This window comes from Anser anser, assembly GCF_964211835.1.
Source record: "Anser anser genome assembly, chromosome: 6".
NCBI classification, from domain to species: domain Eukaryota; kingdom Metazoa; phylum Chordata; class Aves; order Anseriformes; family Anatidae; genus Anser; species Anser anser.
The window spans coordinates 25,731,531-25,756,100 of NC_139726.1; the positions used below are offsets into that span (position 1 = coordinate 25,731,531).

The following is a 24,570-nucleotide window of genomic DNA, read 5'->3' on the forward strand; positions in this document are numbered from 1 at the left end:
TTACCACAATTCTTAACACTTTTCTGCATTAGCTCAAAACTGCTTGTGACCTAAACATTTTAGCACTGCAATTAAAATCACTGTCTCTGGTACTACACGGGGCTCTGTTAGCCCTCTGAATTTATTTTTCTCCAACAGATTAATACAGTCTATTAGAGTAGATTTCATGTGCCAAACTGTCAGTCGGTTTCCGTGACTGCCACACATATCCTCCTAACACCCGCCCCTCCTTGTGTCTGCTAAATCAGATTAATATGCCATCAGATTTTTGCATTTCAGCAGCTGTTACTCTCTTCTTATTAGGGAGTCTGCAGAGATAATCTTTCAGACAAAATGGAGCTGAACCCTGTGGTTATTGTGACTGGAAGGATGCAGGTCTGAAAGTGCCTGAGGGGGGCCTGCAGGTATGATGGCGAGGTCTTTCAGAAGAGACATTTGCTATTCAAAGCTGCAGCCCATGGGAAAAAAAAAAAAAAAAAAAAAAAAAAAAGCTGATCCTCACTACAGAGATGCAAATTGGTTTTTTTCTTATTTTTTTTATCAAAATTAAGCACAAGACAGTGTGAGAGCCTTGCTTAGTTTTTCAAGCCATGCAGCACTTAGGCAAAAGGTGTTGAGGACAGTTTGCCACTGATTGCTTTCCATACAAATAATGCAACTTTTGTTCAGGTCCTGTAACAGTTAACTCATCACATAAGCATACACCGGGAAGAATGAATAGCACTGCTGGTCATATTATCCTGAAGTTGAACAATGTTAGCATGCTTTAATGATGGGCCCATCCAACTGGCAGCTAGACCCTTGGTCTGTACACTGCATTCCTTTGTTTTATTGTATGACCTGTGGTGAGTGTCCTAAGCTGTCTGTGCCTCTGTTTGTTCACCTGTAAAGTCAAGATAATGTGTGCAATTTTTCTATGTTCTAAGTATAACTGCATCATGAAGTATCTTCTATGACACTTAAATCTTTCCCAACAAGTTGTTTCTTACAGGTTTTTCAATAGGCCAATAATTCCTAGACCTTAAAATCCATTAAGCAAACATCTTCCCTAACGTAACAACCTCTCAGACTCATCTCTGTTGCTACAACTATCACAATTCAAATAGGAGCAGCCATCACTACTAGGTGTTGAAAAAAAGCAGAAATGGTCTCTTTATCACTGTGTTGGGTTGAACAAAGACAGATTATCTGGTGATTAGGGGCTTGGAATATTAATTAAACATCAAGGCTTTCAAATTAGAATCCCAGATGTTTGATCATTATGGTAATTCCCTGGTAACATAATTCCCCGAAAGGCCTGAGAAACATTCCTCTAATTCTCCAGTGGTGAAAGGTTGAGGACCCTTAGGCTATAGAGGACTGAGCTACTCTGCATCAATTATACAAGACATGGCCTTTTTTTTTTTTTTTAAGAAAAATTGAGCCATCTTATTTTGTGAACCATTTGGTAAAGAAGCTCACAAACTGCTGCCTGGGTAGATAAGCGCTTTCCTTATTAACACAGGCTTTCCCAAAATAAGGCACTTTGCTGCTTGCACAAGCTGCTTGCTCTGAGTCAACAGTCTCAAGAGCACCATTTCAGGGAGCAGTAGCACCAGCAGCTGGACCTGCTGGATCTCCAGGAAAGCTGCCCTGTGTACAACCCTGCCAGTGTGTCTTGGTCTTCTGCTCTGGCCTGTCTGAGTACAGGAGTCAGACCATCTACGTCAGCACCCACTGCCTCCACTGAACTGCCTCCCAGACAGTGCTCCACCTGTAGCCTTACCCTGATAAGGTGAGAAGGTAGAGCAAGTCCAGGTCATGCTCAGGAGACTGCAAGGATTATTGCTAGTTTTTTTTTTATATTTTTTGTTCATCTGTATTACTACACTGTATTATAGAGATAACTCCTCCTGAGTCTGGGATCTAATCTGGTGGTCTGGGAACAACATATAGAGTTTGCAGACCTACGGACAAGAATGCAGATGGTTCTTTTAAAAGCAAAAGTACTGTTATTCAAAGTCAGTTCAGGAAGTGTTTGGAGGTCTCCGCGAACAGCCAGCCTGCTTGTTATCACTGCATGTTGTCCTCATACATGTCACCCTCTCGGCACACTCAGCTCTTTGGGGTTTGTAATAAATTATCTTTCCAGAAATAATGACAGCAACAACATTCCTTTCACCTGGCAGTGATTTATCCCTGGTATCTCTTCCCTCAGTAGGTGCTCCTACTAACATATGAATAAAATACAGCTTTGTACATATGTCCAGAGCAACCTAAAGGCTTCTCAGCAACAGTCAGAAAACCTAGCATAAGATCCTGACAGAAGAGGACAAATTATCTCAGGTTCAAGGTCTCAGGCTATTCACTTACAGACTTAGTCAAACTTGAGAGCAATCTGAAAGGAATTTCAAGTGGAAAGGGTTCAACATTTTTTCATTCTTTACTACATGCTAATTTGGCACACTCTGATTAAGGATTTTTAGTCTTTGCAGGGCGCAACATCAGAGAAGATACATTGCTAGTCTGAACCAATGGGGGAAGATTGCTTCTTATTATTATGTAACAAGGAACATATGTGCTATCTTAGTGCTCCATAGAAGATATTAATTTAGTGAAAACTTCTTTTCTTCTTTTCCAGCAGCTCTTAGTGACCACACATGGAGTAAAAGTTTTAATTGCAATGCAAAAACATGAATGGAAAATAACTTTCACAAAACCTATAAAATCCTCCCATAGCTTTTATTTAAAAAAACTTAGCATATGTATATTAAAAAAATAGAAACCTGTACTCAAAAGTATTCTCACTATTCACAAGGTCCCTCTAGATTCTAACCAGCTACCATGAAGGTCTTCATGCCGTGATCCAGTCAACTGCAGATGTTGCTGCAAGTAGCCTCTTTATGCGGGCAGTTTTCTATAAATCTCTTCCTTGTTCTCACAGAGGTTTTGCAAAACAGATTCAGCCAAAATCACACAGAGCAGATATCATTCATCAAGGTCTAGCCCCTACACCAGATACCTCCACTTACCCATCAGTTTTCCTAACGTACGTTCTACTGTAATCCCATAATTCTGTTCAGGAAATACCTAGACATACTTCATCAGTTGGTGGATGAAAAGAAGGGGATCCTAGAATCTGGACAACTAAAATCTCAACAAGGTCCATAGATGTCTTGAACTTTAATAAATCTGTTTCTCACTGTAAAAAACCTGCCTGATTTCTTGGATCTTACTGGGCCTCACAATAAGATTGACTGTATACAGAAACAACCATTTACCTTCAAAGAATTCTTAAATCTCTCACTGTGAGAAGCTCTGGCTTTTCTATGGCTGTTAATAGTCCCATTTAACTTGATTAAATCTATCACTAATTTATAGAGCACTACAAAGTACTGAAAATGAAGAAGAAATTAGCTTTTTGATAGCATTGTACACCTCCATGGTAATGTAGCAGAATGCTGATGTACCAAAATCAAACTGGCTGGTTAGTAGTAGATGTAACTGAAGTGGCAAACTTCCAGACAGCAAGTTCTCCATTTTTCCACGTTGAAGGATGTTGGATATAGATAGTCCAGGACTGTTTGATTTCTGTAGGCTGTAGCTAAGTGGTCCGTGGCCTACTCCTGCCATCCATGGATCATAGTAAATTTGTCCTTTTGACCACACAGTATTAGTTGGATGATATCAAAAGAGACAATTGATCATATGAAAATACTTGTGCAGAAGTGACAATATGAGTTACACCTCCTCCTCAGCTGCCACTTCTGCCTAACTCTCAATTCATCATCACCATATAAGTATGGAAGCTTGTTCTTACTTAATATTCTCTTAATGAGAGAGAAAAAAAGATGCTGCTTTGGATGATGGAGTGAGAGACAAGGCTGGCAGTGTATACCAATGTATCGTTCCTGATAGCCAGTATCAGATCATGTACAGTTCTTCACAGCAGTGAAACACTATACTAAAATGTTCTAGGTGCTTACTTGGAAACAGCACAGACTGTGTGGACAACATGTTCTCAAATGGCATTCAGTTAACCTGGATTAAGCTTATAAATTGTGTTCACACAGCAATTATCACAAATCATTTCACTCAGATAACTGCAACCCCAGAAAAATTTTCAGTTATGGCTCATGAACTAAGATGCTTGATGTAGGTTTGTCATTATTAACTAACAACTGGCAAATCAAAAGTCACTTTTGGACTTATTTGAGTCTAATACACTCTGCTATTGCCAAAATCTTTATTTTGGGTTATTTAAATAATTGCCTACAGCATAGTCCCAAAAAACCTGTAATACAGAATTTTGTTCCATACAGTGGGGAACAAATAGCATTTCTAATAGCAAAGTATCATTTTTATGTTTCTTAACAAATGCAGCAGCACATCATACTTTGAATTGTTGATTTTGGCATTTAAGGCAGATGTCAGTATCAGTTATGATTAATATGCAAAAATGCACTTTTTCAAACCATCCCTCTAAAGATAAGCTGAGCAACACAGAGCCTTATTGCACAGGCTGTAGGATTTCCTCTCATAGCCTGGCTACCTACATCTCTCTATGCCTCCTGAGAGAACAGAACAGGGCCATCTAAACAAACACGAAATAAAATCCATGAATACAATACAACTATGTATTTTTATAAGGTGAGGGAAAATCAAAAATTAAATTAGAAGAGATATTAGGGAGTAAACTATAAAAACATCCCTTCTTAGTATATCATACCTTCTTCTGCTAATTCCTTCCATCTTTCTTTGTTTGCTTGAATGATCTGCATCAAGTTGTTCTTAAAGCTTGTTAGGTCTACAGTTGCTAGAGAATTTTCTGTGTGAGTCCCTCCATCACTTGCTGTAGTTTTAAAATTGTGTCGTCTTTGTGTTTCAGCATTGCTTACTGCTCCCAAACTATTCTGGCTGCAAAAGGGGAAAAAAAAGAAAAAAAAAATGAATTAGGTGCACAATAAGGTAGTTTTTAATAATACACTAACAGTTTGTTTGAGTCAAACTCCTACAGGTAATCACTATATAGAAATAAGAGTGTTCAACAAAGTATGCCCAAAAAGTATGCCTAAGATACAAGACATTTCTGCAACTCATGAAACTGTAACCTGGGAATAATTCTTACCAACCTTTTTCCAGGAAAGCCAGGGGGAGGGTGGGGGTTGTGGAAATACATTACATGTAGGCTGGATCTTGAAAGAAGGTTTATGTAACCATTTTGGAGCAGCTTCTTTGCTATGTTTTTAATCAGTATCTTTGGGGGCTCACAGGAAAAACATCTGATAGCTATTTGACCCATTTGAAAAAAGCAAGACATGACAATACATTGGCAGATAAATGAGTTTATCTTCAGGTAAAATTTCTCTTCAAGGTACAATACTTTCAATTGTAGTCAAAACAGGGTGTAGTACAGTGGCAATACAATCCAGCCCTTCAAAATAATATGGAAAACTAAAATACCCGGAACTTTATTAAAATTAATAAGAAAAAAAAAAGGGCATTAACCACCACTTACGAGCTACTGCAGCTACCTTACAAGTAAGGTAAAGTACAGGCCAAAGTGATTATTTGTTTGTGAATATGCAGATACATGTAAAGGTACAGAAAAAAATATTGGTTTTAGGATGAAAATTAATTCTGGAATAATTTCAATTTTAGGATGAAAATTAATTCTGGCTTTGCACAGGTAATCACATCACAACATACTATTTTATTTTGTAGACATCTTCTATCATGGTGCAAAAATCAAGAGCTTGATAGGCAAAACAACAACCAACCAAACAAAAAAACCACCTGCATCTCATTAATAGTGTACTTAAATCTCTCAAGTGGAATTTAAATTGATTCATTTTTGGCTTCCATGTATATATGAAATAATACTAAAATGGGAATGTGAAGAAGCAAAATGGCCTACCGCATCTTTATCAGGAAGTGTAGTGATAGAACAAGGTGTAATGGCTTTAAACTAAAAGAGGGTAGATTTAGATTAGATATAAGGAAGAAATTCTTTACACAAAGGGTGGTGAGGCAGTGGAACAGGTTGCCCAGAGAGGTAGATGCCCCATGCCTCGAAGTGTTCAAGGCCAAGTTGGATGAGGCCCTGGGCAACCTGGTCTAGTGGGAGGTGTCCTTGCCCGTAGCAAGGGGATTGGAACCAGATGATCTTTAAGGTCCCTTCCAACACAAACCATTCAATGATTCTGTAACAAAATACTCAGAAAAAAACTAAAGCTGCCTTCACCACTTGCACTTCCAAATGTCTATCAGAAATCAAAGAACTGTTAATTAGAATTATACTGAAAAAGTCTCAAGGATAACAGAACTAGGAACTTCATTCTTCATTAATCTATTACAAAGATTATACTCAAAGGAAAAATGTTATCAGAGATGCAGTAGAAAATAAACTTATATTTTATGTGTGTATTCTACTCATTATTGTGTTTTTGCCTTTTATTATGCATGATCATCCACAGTCAATGGAGGAATAGCATACTGCAAATACAAGATAGCACCACGTGGTGGCAATACTGTATAGCTATTTATGTTACTTTTCCAACTCTTAAAATAATTATAAAAATTCCAAGAAATACATCATTATGTTAGTTATGTCAGTTCAAAACAGAAACAGTGTATTCATACCCGCATTATTATGTTAGTTATTTCAGTTCAAAAAAGAAGTAGTGTATTCATACCCGGGTGTCCCAAATGCAGGACTTTCAGATTTTGATGCTTCCTCTATAAGAGGCATAACAATTTTCTCCATTGAGTCCGTAAGAAGAGAAAATGTTGGTTCTACTATGAAATCAATGAAACCTGAAGGAGAAGAAGAGAAAGATTTCACAACACTCAAAACTAAAAATAAATTCTTGATATCAGGCTGATTTTCTGACTGTAGTGCTAACAATATACTAGATACCACTTGTACAATCTTGAGGGGAAAAAAAGCAAAACTAAAAAAAAAAAAAAAAGAATCTGTGTAGATATAACTAGACGATAGTAATTATAGCTTTTCATTCCTTTTTCTTGTAAATTTTATGCACTGCAGAACACACCTACCATTTTGAAATGAATATTAATTATTGAATAGAAGGGAAGCACAGTTGAGCCAAGGGGCTAGAAGTCATACTGTCTCTTTTACCATTCAACACTTCTTGCCAAGGAGTTAATACTTCAAACTGCTGTTTATTATTCTGTGGAGGTAAAGTGTTATTTCACAGTGTGTAGGAGTGTTCTGTCAAATCAGCGAAGAGAACAAGTAACATCCCTAGGAGACAGCATTCATCCCACAGTTCTGAGATGTCAGCTCTGAACAATGTCTTTTACATTTTAAAGTGCTCATCAAGGTATGGAATGACACAGTGAGAGAATGAAGCATTATTCACCACTGAACACTTCAGAGGAAAAAAGTAAAAAATAAAAAAATCTAAAACATGAGCTAGCAATGGATTTCCAGGAGTCTTCATACTCTAACCAGGCAACACAGCACAAAGGTGAGCAGCAGTGCTTCAGCCTAGGATCCAGCTTCCTTTCTGCAGTAGGTGAGATGCTCAAGTGCATTGCCTTTCAAGTCCCAGTGAAATGGAATAAAGGACATTCTAGGTAACAAGATCAGACAGTACAACATGCTTCAACTCAAGGGTAAGACACCTTCACCTGTAGAATCTCTCCAGCAGTTCCGTATTCACTCATAAAAAGTACAGCTGTTAGTAGGACATGCTGATCTATGCAGTATGCATCTAGGATAGCCTCAGTGATCTTTACCAATTTTTATTACATTATTATTGCTGAAGGAAACGGGTGTAGAGAGAGCCAAGACCTGTATTTCTGAAAATGGGAAGCTGAATTTTGCCTGCTGCTGACCAAAATGAAATTAGAATTGATGAGAACAGAACATAGTGGTCCTTTTCAGCCCAAGGAGGCTTGACCATGACACACCAGATCTCCACAGTCCAGACATCTGATGTGTGAATTAGCTTTAGTTGAGATGCATCTACAAAACGTTACCAGGTTTTCAGATTGCGGCACAGATAGACCTTTAAGTTCTTAAGCAAGAGACAACCTGTTTGAGGATATTATCTACCAAACTCTGAAGTGTGTACAGTAAAAATTGGGCACATATCCAGTACTTTGCTAAATCCCTCTCCTATCCCTCCCTCACAACACATGTGTTGCAATAAGCCCATATTCTTTGGAGACCAGTATATTGTTGCTTTAAGGGCACATGAGTTCAGTGAACAAATCAGTACAAAGAAATAATTTCTATATGATGGGATTTGGAACATTTAAGATTCAAAATGGGTGTAGGAAAGGTCCGTATGATTTTATATGCTCCTACATATACAAGAAAAAGAAAAGCACAACTTGTCATTACCTATTTGGGATTGAGCTACCAAAGTAGACTTGCGGTCACAGAGTGGCGAAAACTGAAGACCTAAAGCAGCCTCCTTGTCTCCCTGCAAACAACAATGTTTAATATTATAAGCACATATTTAATATATGGACAGAGAGACAAATGAATCTGAACACTGTTAGTATTTATTCAACAGATTACTTTCTTCAGTTATATTCTTAAACAAAAACAAGCTGCAGGCAAAAAGAAAAATCACTCTACCTTTAGAATTTCAGGAAAAGTAAAAGTCAAAATTATAGCTTACATTTGACAATTTTTATATAAATTTTATATAAAGGAACTTATTGCGAGCAAGCTCTTATTAAGAGCAAGGCATCTGCCAATGAGATTTAACATTTGTCAGGGAAGAAAAATAAATGACATTTTATATGAAGTCTGTCAGTATTCACCATTTAATCCTGCTGATCCCAGATGTGATGGGATTGGAGACATTTAGCGTGTATGTAATAGTACACCAAACATTAAATGTTTCCTTCTATTACATTGGTTTATTCAATGTGTAAAATTTTTTCAATGGATTTGCACAGGTAAAGGGCATGATCTGACTAATTCATTCTCACTAGCTTCTCTACTGCTGAAGACAGAAAAAAGAACAAGTTCAATTTCATTAGTAATATGACTTGTACAAACCTAGTTCTGTAAGTATTTGAACACCTTACACCTGAAAAGACTTTTTTTTTTTTTTTTTGTCAAAACAGTCTAGACAGGGTAGTGTTATTGCCATTTTACAGCATGGTAGGTCAACCGACCTGCAAAAGCTCAGAGTGTCTAGTTGCGCAAAAAGCTGAGGAGACAGATCTTTCAAAGGAAGATATAATTTGTGTTGCTGAAAAAACCTGGCTTCCAGAGGCACTGACATTATAGACCAAGGAAAACTTGGTCTTTCAAGTAAAATGGTTCTACATGTTAGCCATGGAGAGTGCTGTTTCATGATCATTCAGAGGGCAGAGGTAAAGGAATATACCATCTTTGCAAAGATCTTATCAGAAGCTGTTGTATAAAGGGGGCAGTATCAACCTTCCTTAGTCTTTTTATCATACATCATATTTCTAAACTTCTCTCAAATCTAGTTTAATAATAGCAATGAAACCACTTCAGACACAATGACAGATGTAACCCACAGATTGTGTTTCATGTGGAAATAGAGATTTTTATTACTATGGTAATAGTAATAAATTTTACACCCAAGTGTTCATAACTTGCCTTTAGTGTATAAAAGAACACAGGTTCAGTTACTACTAAGAGCAGTGTTAGTGGTATCTCTATGTAAATGCAGGCGACAGATTGTGATTTAATATAAAATGGGGTAGTTCTAACAATTCCAGCCATTGTAAATATAGGATTTCTAAAGCAATATTAATTTTGCAATCTCCTCTTAAACTAGATATTAAAAAAGAGAAAATTCCACACTGGTGAGGAATCCATTTGATGGTTTTTTATGTTTTCAATTAAAATAATTAATACATAATTAATACTTAAGTGTCATATAAAACCAAGTCTGCCATAAATTGTAATAAAGGACACAGCATTGATATCTAAATTGATTACTAGAATCTCGTAAGATTTAAAATCAAGAAAAAGATCAACAGAGTGAAAAAAAAAATCTTTTCTCAGGTGTTGAACTCACTGGACAAATTTTCTTTTGCACTTTTGGATCTCTGCAGACTGAGAGCCTAATGTTGTCTGAGCTGTGGTGCTTCTTTGAGTGACTTGAACTACATATTCCTTATTTTTAATTTTTGAGATTGGTGGGTGTATTTCTATTTTAAACAAATAGCTCAGATTTTCCTTGGCATTATAACACACCTTCTGTAGTTGTTTTTAAACTTTAAAAGTTCTTTGGCTTTTTCCTTAAATTAACACCTGCACATATTTAAATTATGATTAACAGTTAACAAAGATTTTTGTCTAGGTGAAAGTTCATTTTCTTGCTAGGGCCCACTACTTTGAAAGCTGCCTGTTAATACATTGTTTTCTTGGTGGTAGTTATCAAGCTCTGCTGCTTTTTCCTGCAAGGCAGTAGAAGTAGTTGAATTGCTATTTTTAGAAAAAGTAATTTTTAGAAAAGAAGAGGAGGACTTAATGGATTTTGTATACATTTGGACTACTTCATCTTGGCTGACACAGATCTGGAAATCCCAGAGATTTCCACCACACGTATTCAGATCAACAGAGCAGATGAGGCATAACCAAGCCAGAGCATCTAGGAAGCAAGAGGCCTCCCATGTCTGCACTACATTTCTATATGTACAGTTACTCCATCACACTTTATATGTGTTGGAACTGCTCCACACATGCTGTTATTCTTAGCCATACCATAAAGGGGGAATTCAATTCCTTGCACATTCCTCTACAGTCTAAGTGACTTTCACATTTTATACTGCTGAGCTGCAGAAATACACACTTGGTGACTTGATTCTATTGCTAAATGCCTGCTCATGGCTTTGAACAGTTTATTTGTGATCCAGCTACTTTGTCTAATGAGAGTATAGCTAAAACATTAGCTGATCCTGTGCACTCAACAACCAGCGTAATGCTGTTTATTGCTAATGCTACATCCACTTGACTGAACACATTGCCTCACTGTCCCATGGGCTCTGTCTAGTCTGTCTCTCCGTGTCTGAAATGTTTTTACAGTTGGTCATTTCTGACCTTTTCAAGTAATATATATCTGTGGTAGTCTGCTCTTCCTTTTTCCTCTGAAGTTCAAAATCCTCATCATTTCCATTTACAGAAACAGACACAAACTCATGACACTACTCAGTATTTCCACAAAATTTAGTCCATTCTTTGTTTAGAGTAAGGCACCAGCTCTCCACTCTGTCTCCCCATTGCAAACCCCAGAGTCAAGGATGTCCTGATGCTCCCTATTGAGAATTTGTATAAAGAACCACTAGCAACTAGGCAAGAACATTCTAGGGCAGATCAACCTAATAACCTCCTGGTTACTGACTGACTGGTTACTGACTGGCTGGTTAACTTACTGACTTTTATTCTCTGATCCTTTTTTCCAGCGTGACCTGATTTGAAAATGTTAATATATAGCAAAATAATGACGATCAAGATGAGTGAGACATACGCTGTTTCATTATCTCTATTAATCATTTTTAAAAGCTGTGCATAACTGTAGGAATTGTGTAATATCTAAACTGTATTTTGGTTACTTTAAAAATGTGCATGGCCAAAATAGTCATTACAGGGAGAACGTTCCCCCTTCAGAGAAAATTTTTTTCACCTGCTGAGGTGAGTCAGAAAATGGCAGTAGCGACACCAACACCTATGGTTTTTTTTTCTTTGAATTCAGTATCTCATAAAAAAGACTTTCACAAGGGTGTGCCTTCATTTTTGTTTTAGGATATATCCTAAAACATCATCAATATATCATCCAGGGTTAACTGGATGATTCCCTCTAACCTCTGGTTTTGGATCAGGCTGTTATGAAAGCAAAACCTTCATAACGATGTGGTGTATGCATGGCAAGCACTGGCAAGGAAAAGTAATAGGAGGGTTTTCTGAAATATTAAATGGAGACAGAGCTTTGCATTCTTCTCTGAACGTGAATCTTTCTATTTCAAGTCCCTCACCCTACCCTATCAACGCTTCTTTTTAACTCAAAGCATATATAAATTTCTGTCTACAGAATGAAAACAGCTTGACAAGTTATATTATTATTGAAAGAAAAAAATGCTACAATACTTAAAATCCTGGTATCAGCTGAAACAGATATGGAGCTATAACAATTTCATCTTATTCACTCACATAAAGTTGAATTAATGTCAGTGGTATGTATTAAGAGTAAGGAATATATACTACTGACTATGCTTGTCAATCAGACTTAAGAAAATACTTAATTGTGTAACAATTGCTTCTTGAACTAATTTATTTAAAGATTTTTAAAATGGCACCTGTCGAAAAAATTCTTCCATCAGGGCCATGGTCCACCGGTAGTGCAGTTCCCAGGATTTTGCTGGATGGCTTATGTCTGCCGCATGTAGAATCAAAGACATGGCTTTGGCTTTGTCTACCCTGTCAATTCAAGGACATGCTCCAATTATCTCAGAACAAAAACAACTATTTGAAGTCTTTTCTTGTACATGAACTCATTTAAAGACTACAGATAATGAACAGAATGGAAAATGACCTACCCCTCTGCCTGCTGTAGAGTATGTCGCATTGTTTTAATTTGTTGAAAATGACCCGACATATCTGTAGACAAGACCATCTCAATGACCAAGCTACGCAATTCCCTAAGAATAATTAAAAGCAAAATGACTCATTACAATTCATTTATTCTACATATGGAACATTTCTTTAAGCAGTACTTGTTAATTTATAACTTTCTAAACAGCATCATGGTTTTTATTACCTTTTTTAAAGCATTTAAATAAATAATTAACAACTTGACCATTATATTGTAAAAGGATTGTGTAGAGGCAATGTACTTCAAAAAATGTTCTCTGTAATCACTATTTCAGAGTCACACTGGTTCAGAATTCCTCTTTTCTGGTATATAAACTAAAATTAAAGGCATTTCTGTAACATATTATAAGTCATTCCTTCTTTTCCAGAAGTAAAGTATTCAAAAAAAGTCAGTCTCTAGACTCACCACCACACAGGAGAATATATGGGTATCTTTTGTTACTGCCCTCATATTAGTGCAAAGCAGGCACAACACTAAATCTAGGAAGAAGACTGAAAACACTCAAAAGAGCAAGAGGTATTACATCTGAAATGCTATGAACATTATGCCAATATATGAATATTATGTCAAACTACAACTCATCTCAGAAGTTCCTTAATGCCTATTATATGAGTCAAAACAAGTTCAGGATTTATAGTTTATCTGTATCTTGGTATTAGGGCTAGAGATTTTGGCTTATCCATCAGTTTTCTCTTAAGTGAATATTAAAATAGTAAAATATGAATCGTGAGAAAGCATATTAATTTTCATAGTATGTGAAAGTACGTTTATTTTGTCAGTAATTGTTACTGATTTGGAGAATTCTGCTTTTCTCAAGGTAGAAGGATTGTATGTAGACCTTGTAGGAGTCTATTGCTTCTCTGTATGTTTTTAACAAGGCCTAGAGAGTACACATGGTGGAGAATTCATTCACATTAAATCTTTGTTTATGAAGCATATATCTTCATGAGCAAACCCCTATCTTAAGATGTCCGAGTATCAATTACAACAGTAGAATCCTACTTAAGTAATTCTCACTGATCTTTTATACTGTATTCAATCTTTGATTTATTTAACAATTTTTTTTCAAAGAAATACATTTTAAAAGAGGTAAGTTGTAGTTTTCTTCAGGGTTGTTAGAACGTTTTTTTATAATAAACTATCAAGACTGCTTTTGAGTCAAATTAATGGCATATTTAAGCTGATACTCCTCATTGTTTTTTGTGTTATTCCTGACTTACTTTGATATAACTGGATAAAGACTCAGCCCTCTCACTTCTACTCAAATGATAATATCCAGCTATAGCAACCTGAGTTTAGGAAATGACTTACCTTGTCTGACCTCATAACGAGAGACTAATTTGCATCCCAACCTTTTCTTCTCCACAATGCTTTGAAAGCGTACCCTTCAAACATAGCCAAATCCATTTAAAAAAAAAAAAAAAAGCTAAACTGCATGAAAACTGAGGGCTCAGCATTGTTAAACCTTGCTGTTTGCAAAACTGAAATAATTATCACTTCCATTCCTATGGAAGATTCTCCTATTACCTTTCCAAGTTCTGAAATTTCTTTCAGGAGTATTCAGTAATATGCCCACTCCCATCACATAAGACACATACACAAGCAAAATGCAGCTTCTGGTAGATTCACACTGTCATGGCAAGTGACAAACCCAAATTATTACATCTGTCACCTGAAGAAGAATAAAACAATTTACTGTCCTTTTCACACACTACTGAAGATTTCAGGCCACTAAAACTGCTAAATAGCAAAGGAGAAGCTCTCCTACCTACAGTATGCAAAGATTTTTCTACCTGCACTCTCATCCATCATTAACAGAGAGACAGAAAATACAGAACTGGTAGAGAAACATTTAACTAAAGTTTCACTAGATCCAAGAGGGCTCAGTGTACTACCATTGCACAGAAGATTACTCTTGGAATCAAACCATTCCTTAACTGTCACCCAGGGAAAAAGACCCTCTCAACTTCCATATTGAAGGAGACCTCAGCCAATCTCAGACAGAACTCCCGTAGAGAAATCTCTGCCTACTTCATTAGGCAGTCCACAGCTAAAGGTATCATGATAATATAGCTCATGCTACCACAGCAAAATGATGCATGGGTGTTACCACCTTTTGTTCTATGACAAGAAAAGTAACTGTAATATTTATAACACACAGCAATTTTGGGGAGCCCACAGTTTGAAGAATACTGCTTTTGTGTATTCAGTATCCATTTTTCTTAAGTAAATGGTTATCTCCTCTTCTGTCATCTTTTCTTAATCTTCCCATAAACATATGTCCTACGGATATTTGTAAACAAGTAGCAGATGAAATATTATGTGAAAAAATGACATGAATAATGTTGCAATAACAAGATATAAGGAGTAACACATGAATTTCTCCATTAAGTAGTTATCCAATAAACAGAAACCAGTTTTACCTGGATTTGTTTATGACAAAGACATTTAGTCAGTTGGGCACTAGTGATCATAGAGTTAAAACCGCAGGAACAGGATAGGATGAGAACTGAAGACCTAAGGCTCATTTTGTAAGTTATAGCAATCCTTCTTTCCTCAGGCAGAAGACTCCCAAGAACAGTTGTGAAAGAGATGATGTTCATTATGCATTTTTTTTGTCTTTTTTATATAATCATTTATAATATCAATGTATACTTTATGACTGGAATGGTTTGGGACTTTAATACTGCCTGTCTATTTGTAATCATTGACATAACATATAGGGTGCTAAAACACCATGCACCCAGTAAATTAAAGGAGAAAGTAGGAGAAAAAGGGATACCTCTTTAGTTCCTGGGAGGGCTAAGTGACAGAAAAAAGCTAATATGGAAAACTGGAACATATTTTCAGAATTGAGAAAAGAGTGAGAAATGACTACGAATGTCACATGCGTTATCCACAAAGGGCATCCTCATTAGGATGCTGGCAGTGTTTCTCTGTTCATACCCAAATTCTGTGTTTTAAACTTAACTGAAGCTGACAGTTTATTAGTTCATTTATCTTAATGTTAATATGTAGAAAAGAAAGTGTAATACTATAAAGTCATTCCTAGTCATTTTGCTTCATCTTGTTGAAATAATTAGCAAAGCTACAGTTTAAATAAGCAGGGGTATTAATTGGAAAAAAAAAAAAAAGAATTCACTGCAACTCAAAAAACAGATCGGACAGTGGTCAAGAAATTAATTAGTGCCAGGAAGTACATTAAAAAGTTGAACAAATTATCATTTTAATTTACTGCCAATATGATTCAGTGCAAATTTCAAAACTGTTAGTCTAGTAGCTTAGTCACCGTCCTCAGGGGTGCTTAAGGAAAAGTTGGACATGGTGCTTAGGGACATGGTTTAGTGGGTGATATTGGTGGTAGGGGTACGGTTGGAACAGATGATCTTGGAGGTCTTTCCAACCTTAATGATTCTATGAATTTCAATGTAGATCCAAGAAGTTCACTCTCTAAATAATTAGAAATTGAGGAGCTTCTTTCATTGCACCAACAAACAATTGTATCTGATGACAGGGTAATGGAAATATTTTTGAAAATTAGAAATAAATACCAAGAAATCATGATTTCCATGACTGACCATCTAAAGCATCAGATTTCTACAGGTTGCACATGTTCTCGGACTGGCACTTTGGAAGTTATGTGTTTCATTGAAAGTACAGATTCTAAATGTCTAAGTAACAGAACATGGAACTGTGTGTCCTAGTGTAGCTGCTTGAGCTTATTAATCAGGTTTCATAAATTTATTCTAAATTGTACTGAATAGCCCCACACGTTGGACCAGAAATTCTACTCTCTATTAATTTCAAACCCACCAACTTCAAATTGGCTAAATATAATAGTGTGCGGCCACTGTAATCCATCAAAATTCACAAAGCTAAAACAAAATCCCCCAGTAAATTCAAACTGGGTTACAGTGAGAGGAGATTGAAAAGCATTTAGTCTGTGATTGAGTAACTTCTAAAGAAACATGGTATACCATCACATGTTCAAAAAACATGGAGAAAAGAAATGCAATAGAAGAGCAAATGGTCCAGAAAACAGGTCCCAGCAGATCAAGATTCTTTCTAATGTTGACATTGAAAATCTGGCTGTATATGAGTATTATTGCAGAAGTTTACAATTTACTTCCAGAGATCTTTCTCCAGAACTAAATTTACAATACAAATTTTATGATAACTAAATCCAAATGAGTATCCTCTGAGAAGAAATCCTTTATGAGAATGAAAAAGTGTATATTTCTCCTTTCACTTTTTACTAAATTAAAAAATTAAAAATTCTTTAATATCAAGCATATTGGAGCACCTACAGAAAATAATGAACTGAAAGCCAAAAGGATCAGCCAACTTACATTCAATAATGTCTTTGTTTAGGGATGTACTAATCACATAGATAAGTAAAATCATGTAATTCTACCACGTAAATCAGTCCTTTATCTGTAAATATACACTATGCCAAAATGTGTTGTGATATTGATGTATTCTTATAATTGTAGAGTTTTGTAAAAATATAAATGAAGTAAAGTATAGCTCTGTTATTTATGATGGCATCATTTACTGTGGCAGAACCTCTTGGAAGCGGAACATCTCTGGCTGGATTCACAGTCCACCTATTTAAAAGTTATTTTTAGGATCTCTAAATGATAATAGCTATGTCTACAGAAACACACAGAAGACTCATGTTTAAGGGCTATATGTAGTGTTCGCTATGCTATACAAACAAGCCTCTTTTAATAGCTGAGAAAAAACTCTAGCACTTGCTCATTTTGTTCTTACATATCTTGGTATTTGTGATATGTCAGTTATGATCCTTACTCTTTCAGCTGGTGAAATTTTCTTCAGGAAGTACATTAAGAAGAAGAAAAAAAAAAAAAAGTAAGAATTCCATGGTGCTTCTGGACCTTTACTTTATTATTTTGGGACTTTCCATATATCTCATTTTTTAATGCTTAACGAAGATATGACTATGCTGTGCCACATTACACAACAGAAATCCCACAGGCAGTAGTGATCAGACTGGCAGTAGAGTGTGACTCTGCAATGGGGTTTTAACCCACTGTTAGACAAAGATAACCTACCTCAAGAGGGGCAGCTCTGAGGTTTTGCTGAAGAACTATCTCATCAGAGACTTTGTCCACACACTCCAACACTGTGCCTCATAAAAGCACAACCTCACTAAGAAAACTATTTGGCATCTTCCAAACAGTACTTCTTTACACCACAGCAGATTTCTCTAAGCTCTAAATATCCATTACTTCCTCCAGTGCCAAGAGTTTTTCCTGTAATTTGAACTCTTAAAATAGACTCCATAGAGAAGGCCTGGAGTTTTTACTATTTATAAACATTGGAATTATGTCTGAATGTCAGAAGATGACTTACCTCCAGTCATCTTTGGTTAAATTTGCCAGAATGTTCATCTCTTCTTCTTGCATGAGTCTATAAGCAGCACTTACATGATGATTTTCAAGAACAGAACGATCATTGTACAATATTGCAACATCTGACCTAGTGTTAAAAGACAGAAAAAAAAAAAAAAAAAGGGCATGATTTTCAACAGCATTCCAATGATAGCACTGGAGAAGGTAGGATATTATTCTCTATGAGAACTATTGAGTATATAGACATATATATATGTATATATATATATATTCAACAATGTTTATTTTTTCTGTCAAATACTGATAAGTTTTCCATACTAAATGTATAACAATTTATCATTATTACCATCATATATATTGTTTGTAGGAAAGTCATAGTTTTAAATGGATAACATTCTATTTATCTAATAAAACTGTGACAAAAAAATACTGTGAGGCAAACCTAAAGCTTCTTGACAGTAGACTGGATCATAGAGCAACAGAAATGCTCTAATTAGGCTACTCAGAAAAACTCTTTGGCAATACAACCATTTAAAATGCAACGCATTCACGAGAGAGGGTCTACAAATAGAATGGATATTAGAAAGTTACCACCTCTATTCTGAGAATGAAGTGCTTTGGCTCATGCTGCTCATAATCAGAAAGAGCTGTAAATATTAAAATGTTTTAAAACTTCAATTTCATATGTTATAAAAGGATGCCATATTTTGTCAGAAAAACAGCCCAAACTTGAGCGTCATAACAAAGGAATAGCAGAAATGCAAAGCTGAATTTTTGATTGCGTATAAGTGCTTTCTAAAGCCAGACTGTTACCTTAAAAGTTAGCACCATCAACCATATCCTTTCCTTCCTAAATAGAGCCTAGCTTAAAATACCAACATTACATACAGATTCTTCAGGAATTTTGATGTGGTACAGATTTATCAGATTTCAGACTTCAATAATTCTTCGGGAACTTATTGTATTAAGACCTTTACCCAACTTGTTAGGCCTCTTTGGGTCTCCCTTCTCTGCTATACATCTCTTCTGATAAAATTGTTCCCAAGTACCTCTGTTTGGTCAACTGAACAGTCTGTACTAGAAGAGAAGTGCATTGATTTAGCAGTGCAGCTATGATGATATTAATAAGGTTCAATCCCTTGTTCTAGGGAGTATATATTTGGTGTAACCACCCACATGTATGATAAGGTACCAAGAAACCTGAAAATTAAAATAGGACTAGAAAGTTTACTTAGAAGGAACAAACCATATCCTACCTAAATGATGAATATGTTTATGTCCATAATTCATGGGAAGAATAATGATTTGCCAATCACATACATTTTTGAAGCACACTTTGGCCCACTTAGCTAATTATGTCAAATTTTAATCAGTATTGGTATTTTATATGACTATGACAGCCATTTCCTCAGCATTTTGCAGGCAAAAGAAACCTGGAATCATGCCCTGGGATGTCACATCAGGGCCAATTCTACTAAGAGCAAAGAATGAGCTCCATGACAAAACAAATACCTGCTTGTAAGTATGTCCAAGTAAAAGTCAAACAGCATAATTCATTTTTCCACTTTTGCAATACTTCAGAGCAAAATATTAAAGACAAAAATAGAAAAGTAAAATAAACTTGGAACTACAAAATGAAGTTTATTTTTAGAAAGACTATGCTGAGGAAGAAAAGAATTATGCCTTTATTTTAGCTGCAGATCTATATTTTTTTGATTATTGAAGGGCATATCCCAGGGCCTAAGTACGTTCTGGATTTAATTTAACCTTAAGCATTGGGCCTTTTCTGTATAGGTGAGTGCAAGGATACTTCTGTTCAAAGTAGTAATATTTCTTGACAATAGAGATGTTTTGTTAGACTATACCAGTGTTTTACTGTATTTATTTATATATGTATTTATTTATTTATTTATTTATTTTGAAGAGCGTGTAAAGTGGATTGCAACTGAGGATACTGAAAACAAAGTACAGTCTAGAGTGTGAAAACAATAAACGATAAGACACTTAGTACTAGGGTTAGTATCAGGTGTACCACTTATCACCCACTAAAGGACTGGTCAGTGATTTTTCTTTAATAGGCTGAAAATATTTTAAGTTATATGCTGTTGTTCTGGACCAGAGGATATGACATGCTATGCCTACATCAGAATGCAGTTAGTCTGACTTTCAAACTGGATTTCTTTATCATAACTACTGCAGATCCTGGCATAACATGCTAGGAGAGGACCCTTGGTATGGATTTATAAAACTGTGCTTGAAGTTTTCTCCCTGCATATTCAATTCATAAAATCAGGAATGGCCTAGCTACCTCATGGCAGTATCAGTAACAGGAATGAAACAGTTCAGATGAATCAACAGCAAACTCCAGACATGATACTTTAGGGACCACTTTGCTTACCTTGTCTGAATATGAAAATTATTTGTGGTCCCAGTATGTTCATAATCATGGATGGCAGCTGCAAATATCATTGCTAAAATTTCCAGTTCTGTGAGCCAGTGCTAGTAAATGAAAAACAAATCTTAGTCATAATTTCTATAACAGCCTAATTCAGATAACTGCAGTACTGGAAGTATTTTGCACTACCTTCAACTAAATTAAACTTCACACTTTTCTGATTTCAGTTGACTATAGATTCATAACACCTAAGTATTATATAATAAAATAAGTCCTTGTGCTTATTAGGATTTATCTAAGACCAAGTTAAATACTTTATGATCACAAGCAAAGTAAATATTGGCAGCCAAAATACATAAGAAGTTATTAAGAAAATTACATGGTATATTTCACAGCTGTTTTGAGTAGAAAAAATCTAATCTGCTAGACACTATCTGGCACTTGCCAAATTATGGTAAATTCATCTAAAAACTTGATACAAAATTAAGGTTATAATTTATCTTTTAGTGAAAAATATATAAAGTTCACAATACTTTCTAGGTAAAACATCAGCATTAACTATTTTTCACCTGTACTATAGTACAGAAATTAGGCCTACGGGAGATTTTTTCAGTTCTAAATTATATTGTGCTTTGTGTTATCATATCATTCAGCTAACTAGAAATGTAAAAATGTCGTGCACAAAGCTGGTATACAGTTACACAGAACAAAAGGCAAGAAGGATCATCTTCTACACAAAATAATACAGACCCTAGAGTTTTATGCACTTTTATACATCTTGCTAATTGAGAATGTCCTGTATTGATCTTCTTGTGAAATCATCTTTGTTATTTTTTCTTTCAAGTTCTATTTTATTACTGAGAAACCAAGCTCAAGGAGAAAATGTACTCCATCTAAAAATGGGGGTAGAAGCATCGTATGAAAATTAACCCTGCAATCATAGGACTGATTAAGTCAAATGCCAGTTAAGCATTTTCACATATATTTCAGACTTTTTTCAGTGTAGAAGTAAGCTTCTGTACTATAAGATCTAAGAATTATCTTCATCCTTAGGCACTCATATAGGCACATATATGTATATGAATGCATATGAGATGTATAAGATGCCAGAAGTTGTACCAATTTTTCAAAGAAGAAAGAAAAACATCAAAATTCCTAAGTTGTGTGAGAACAATGAAATAGGTCATTCAGACACCAAATAAGATAGCTGAGGAACAAGTAGTGCTGGCTGTTGGTGAAGCTGTATAGATTTAAAAAGGTCACAATGGAGGAATGAGAATGTACTGTAAGCAGTTCTAAAAATGGAAAAGATGACCTTCATAGTATTGTGTGTCATAAGAAATCGGGCCATGACTGCTCCTGGCTTTCACACTGTTTTCAACATACCAAACAGAATAGAAACCCAGAAATTATTAGTAACTGAAGCTAAACATAAACATTTTCTTTCAGATGCCTTTTCAAAGCTCTTTTTTTTTTAAGTTGCTAGATAGTTCATTTATAAGTCTAGTGCTTCTTAAAAACAGTATCTATAGATTATACAGAATTTTCATACCATATTATACAAAGGCAAGTATTCTAGACACTGTAGCAGTACAGTCAAAATTCAGATTAGTATTAAAATCTGCAAATCAGAGAACTATTTAGCTAAAGGATTCCTAAGGAAGCAGGAGAAAGCTCTTAGAGAGAAAATTAAGAATTGTTTCTTCAGAGAGAGAGGGAAAAGCAGTCTCTTGTATCTGGAAGTCTGACAGACTACAAAGAGCTGGAATCTACTTCCCTCCTGGAAGATACTGTGTGATGCAGGTGTAACAACTCTTGGAAAAGATCTCTTCTATTGAGAAATGTTTTGCAGTACTATAAATTTCTTATAACTAAATAGATGCATTTCAACTTTTCATGAACTCTGGTTCAAACTATTTTTTTAAACAACAGTGGATTAAAAAATGAGTAAGAACAGGAGTCTGACAATACACTTGTTGACAGTAAAGACATTTTTTTCCTTTCATTTGAGCAATACAGGTACGTGGGAGGAGAAAAGGGATGGTGGGAAGATGATCGATGACTCAAAAGTTCTTTACAAGATGTATTCCCTGAGACTTGGATTCTTGAATCTTTATAAAGATGAAGACTTCATAAATGCTAGCTTGAGATATATATTTTAGTTGTATCATCTGGGATTTAAACTCTTGGGGAGGTTAATAGATTGTCTGCCATCTGTGATATCTAACTTTCTAACACACATCTGAAGTGTCTGAATCTTTTTTCTTAAGATAGACAGCCAATATCTTCTGGAAAATATAATGAACATTTTATTTCTTTAAATGAGACTCTGAAAATGTGCTATTCTTCACTGAAATCTTTTTACAGGCTTGTGGAAAAGGATAAGTTCTGAACAGCCAAGCATTTTGGCAAATGGCCAAATATGGCTCTATTCCAGGTGCCCATAAAAGATACAAAATGTATGACCTCCTCAAGAGGAGTCTTAAAAAGGATTTTCTAAAACCTTTTTCTAACATTTGCTTCTGTATGTCTTTCAGAACTCAACAAGCATGACAGCAATTCTTTGCAAGATTTGGGAGTCAGTACCAGTTCTGAAAAGACACAGTAAAAGCACAAGAATTTGAAATCACACACCAGTCTGCAAAACTCACAGAAATTTGTTATACAATTGCATCAAACTGATGTGAGTATCATCCAAATCCAAGAATTCGTTAGATGATATAGCAGAAATAAAAAAGCTACTGCAAGTAGCAATAAAAAGCTACTGCAAGCCAATGCAGTAATCTGAAAAAAAAAATAGTTTGAGAAGCCAACTTCAAATCATTACTGAGTAAGGTTCAGTAAGGGTGTAATCAACCAGGCAACAGGAAAGAAAGGGAAAAAAAACGTTAAGCAGAACATTTGTGCATGATACTGATGAGTTCTCAGACTGCAAATGACATTTGGGGCAGAAATACTTTGCAAGCTGCAGAATCACTAGGCCTTCTTTCAAACACTGATTTCTATAAACATTTCTTCTGCCTGGCAAATTGCATCTGTTTGAAGGCACTCTTGACTAAGTGTTGTCCTAGTTAGATAACTTTCCAAGAACTTTCCAATATCATAATTCAGCAATTCAAATGTGAATATTTAAAAACTGGCCTAATTTTATAGGAATATCTTGTACAGGCACTGCAAGATTAATGATCTTCTACAGCACAGTAACAGCAAAGTTTATACTTTTCTAAAAATATTTGTCTAAATCACATCAAAGTGCAGTTACAAGGTTAAGTTGCCAGTTGGAGAGACCTTTCTCATTCTCGTGTGCAACTGGTGAAATAGCAGATATTCAAATACAAAACAGATTCCTTCATTCAGCGTTCAGAGACACCTAAAGTGTGTTGCAAAGTTGTTTAGTCAATGGATAAACATCCCAAATTGAGTGGGATAGCTCATAAAATTCAAACCTTGTCCTGGCATCACAAAGAAAATCTGGGACACTACTGCCTTTTTTGAAGGGGGTAGGAACACAGGCCAAGGGGATGTTTATAATCTGTGAAGAACAAAGGGATTTTTCTCCCTTTTAAGCTGTTTATCCTGCAACAGAGACATGTCTCACATGACTTCATGCTTGCACTTGATCTCACAGTAGAAGACAAGTCTAGGATAGGAACCATGATTCCTTCAAGATTTTTTATTAAAATATGTTTTCTGTAGGTGAACACCTTATACAACTGTAGTTTGGAGTCAGAGAGTCGTCCAGCCTATTCTTCAGTCTCATATAGAAGTCTTTCTCAAGAAAATTTTTCAAGGTTAAAGAGAATCTTGGCTGGTGAAGACTACAGACTTCACTCTATAAGTAGCACTTCTATTAATACGTAGCTTGAAAACCTTCATGCTTAGAAGTAAAAAGCTTCCTTTATGCTATAGAATTCTTGCAATGCCTAGGAATTTCTTGCCTCTGCTGAAGCCAATGGCAAAGCTTTCAGTGAGAAAAGGCTGAACATAAGTGAATGATTTTCATTTATTGTCTATATACTGGAGCACAAACACTTAAACTCAGCCTGAAAATTTTTTCTTTCTAAAGGTCTAATGGAATTGTTTTGTGGCTATGCAAATAGAAATCAGATGCTATCACTTTCCGCTTTCTTTTTTTTTTGTTTTGCTTTGTTGTTGTTTTTTTGTTTGTTTTTAAGAAAAAATTGTTATACCCATAGTGAAGACAAAT

General features: G+C 35.6%; 1 protein-coding gene across 18 annotated transcripts in view; it reads right to left on the reverse strand.

The window, feature by feature from the left end:
• Nucleotides 1-24,570, reverse strand: part of PDE1A (phosphodiesterase 1A) — a 183,837-nt gene that overhangs the window by 16,616 nt on the left and 142,651 nt on the right. For all 18 annotated transcript variants that reach the window (XR_014586386.1, XM_083842823.1, XM_083842825.1 and 15 more), the window contains 7 exons: nt 20,367-20,467; nt 17,970-18,095; nt 12,538-12,639; nt 12,298-12,418; nt 8,354-8,435; nt 6,675-6,795; nt 4,709-4,896 (listed from right to left, as the gene is read on the reverse strand). Coding sequence is in view for 17 of the 18 variants with exons in the window: in XM_083842823.1 (XP_083698949.1) it covers nt 4,709-4,896; nt 6,675-6,795; nt 8,354-8,435; nt 12,298-12,418; nt 12,538-12,639; nt 17,970-18,095; nt 20,367-20,467 (841 nt within the window). In the remaining variant the exon portion in view is untranslated. The remainder of the gene's footprint in view (nt 1-4,708; nt 4,897-6,674; nt 6,796-8,353; nt 8,436-12,297; nt 12,419-12,537; nt 12,640-17,969; nt 18,096-20,366; nt 20,468-24,570) is intronic.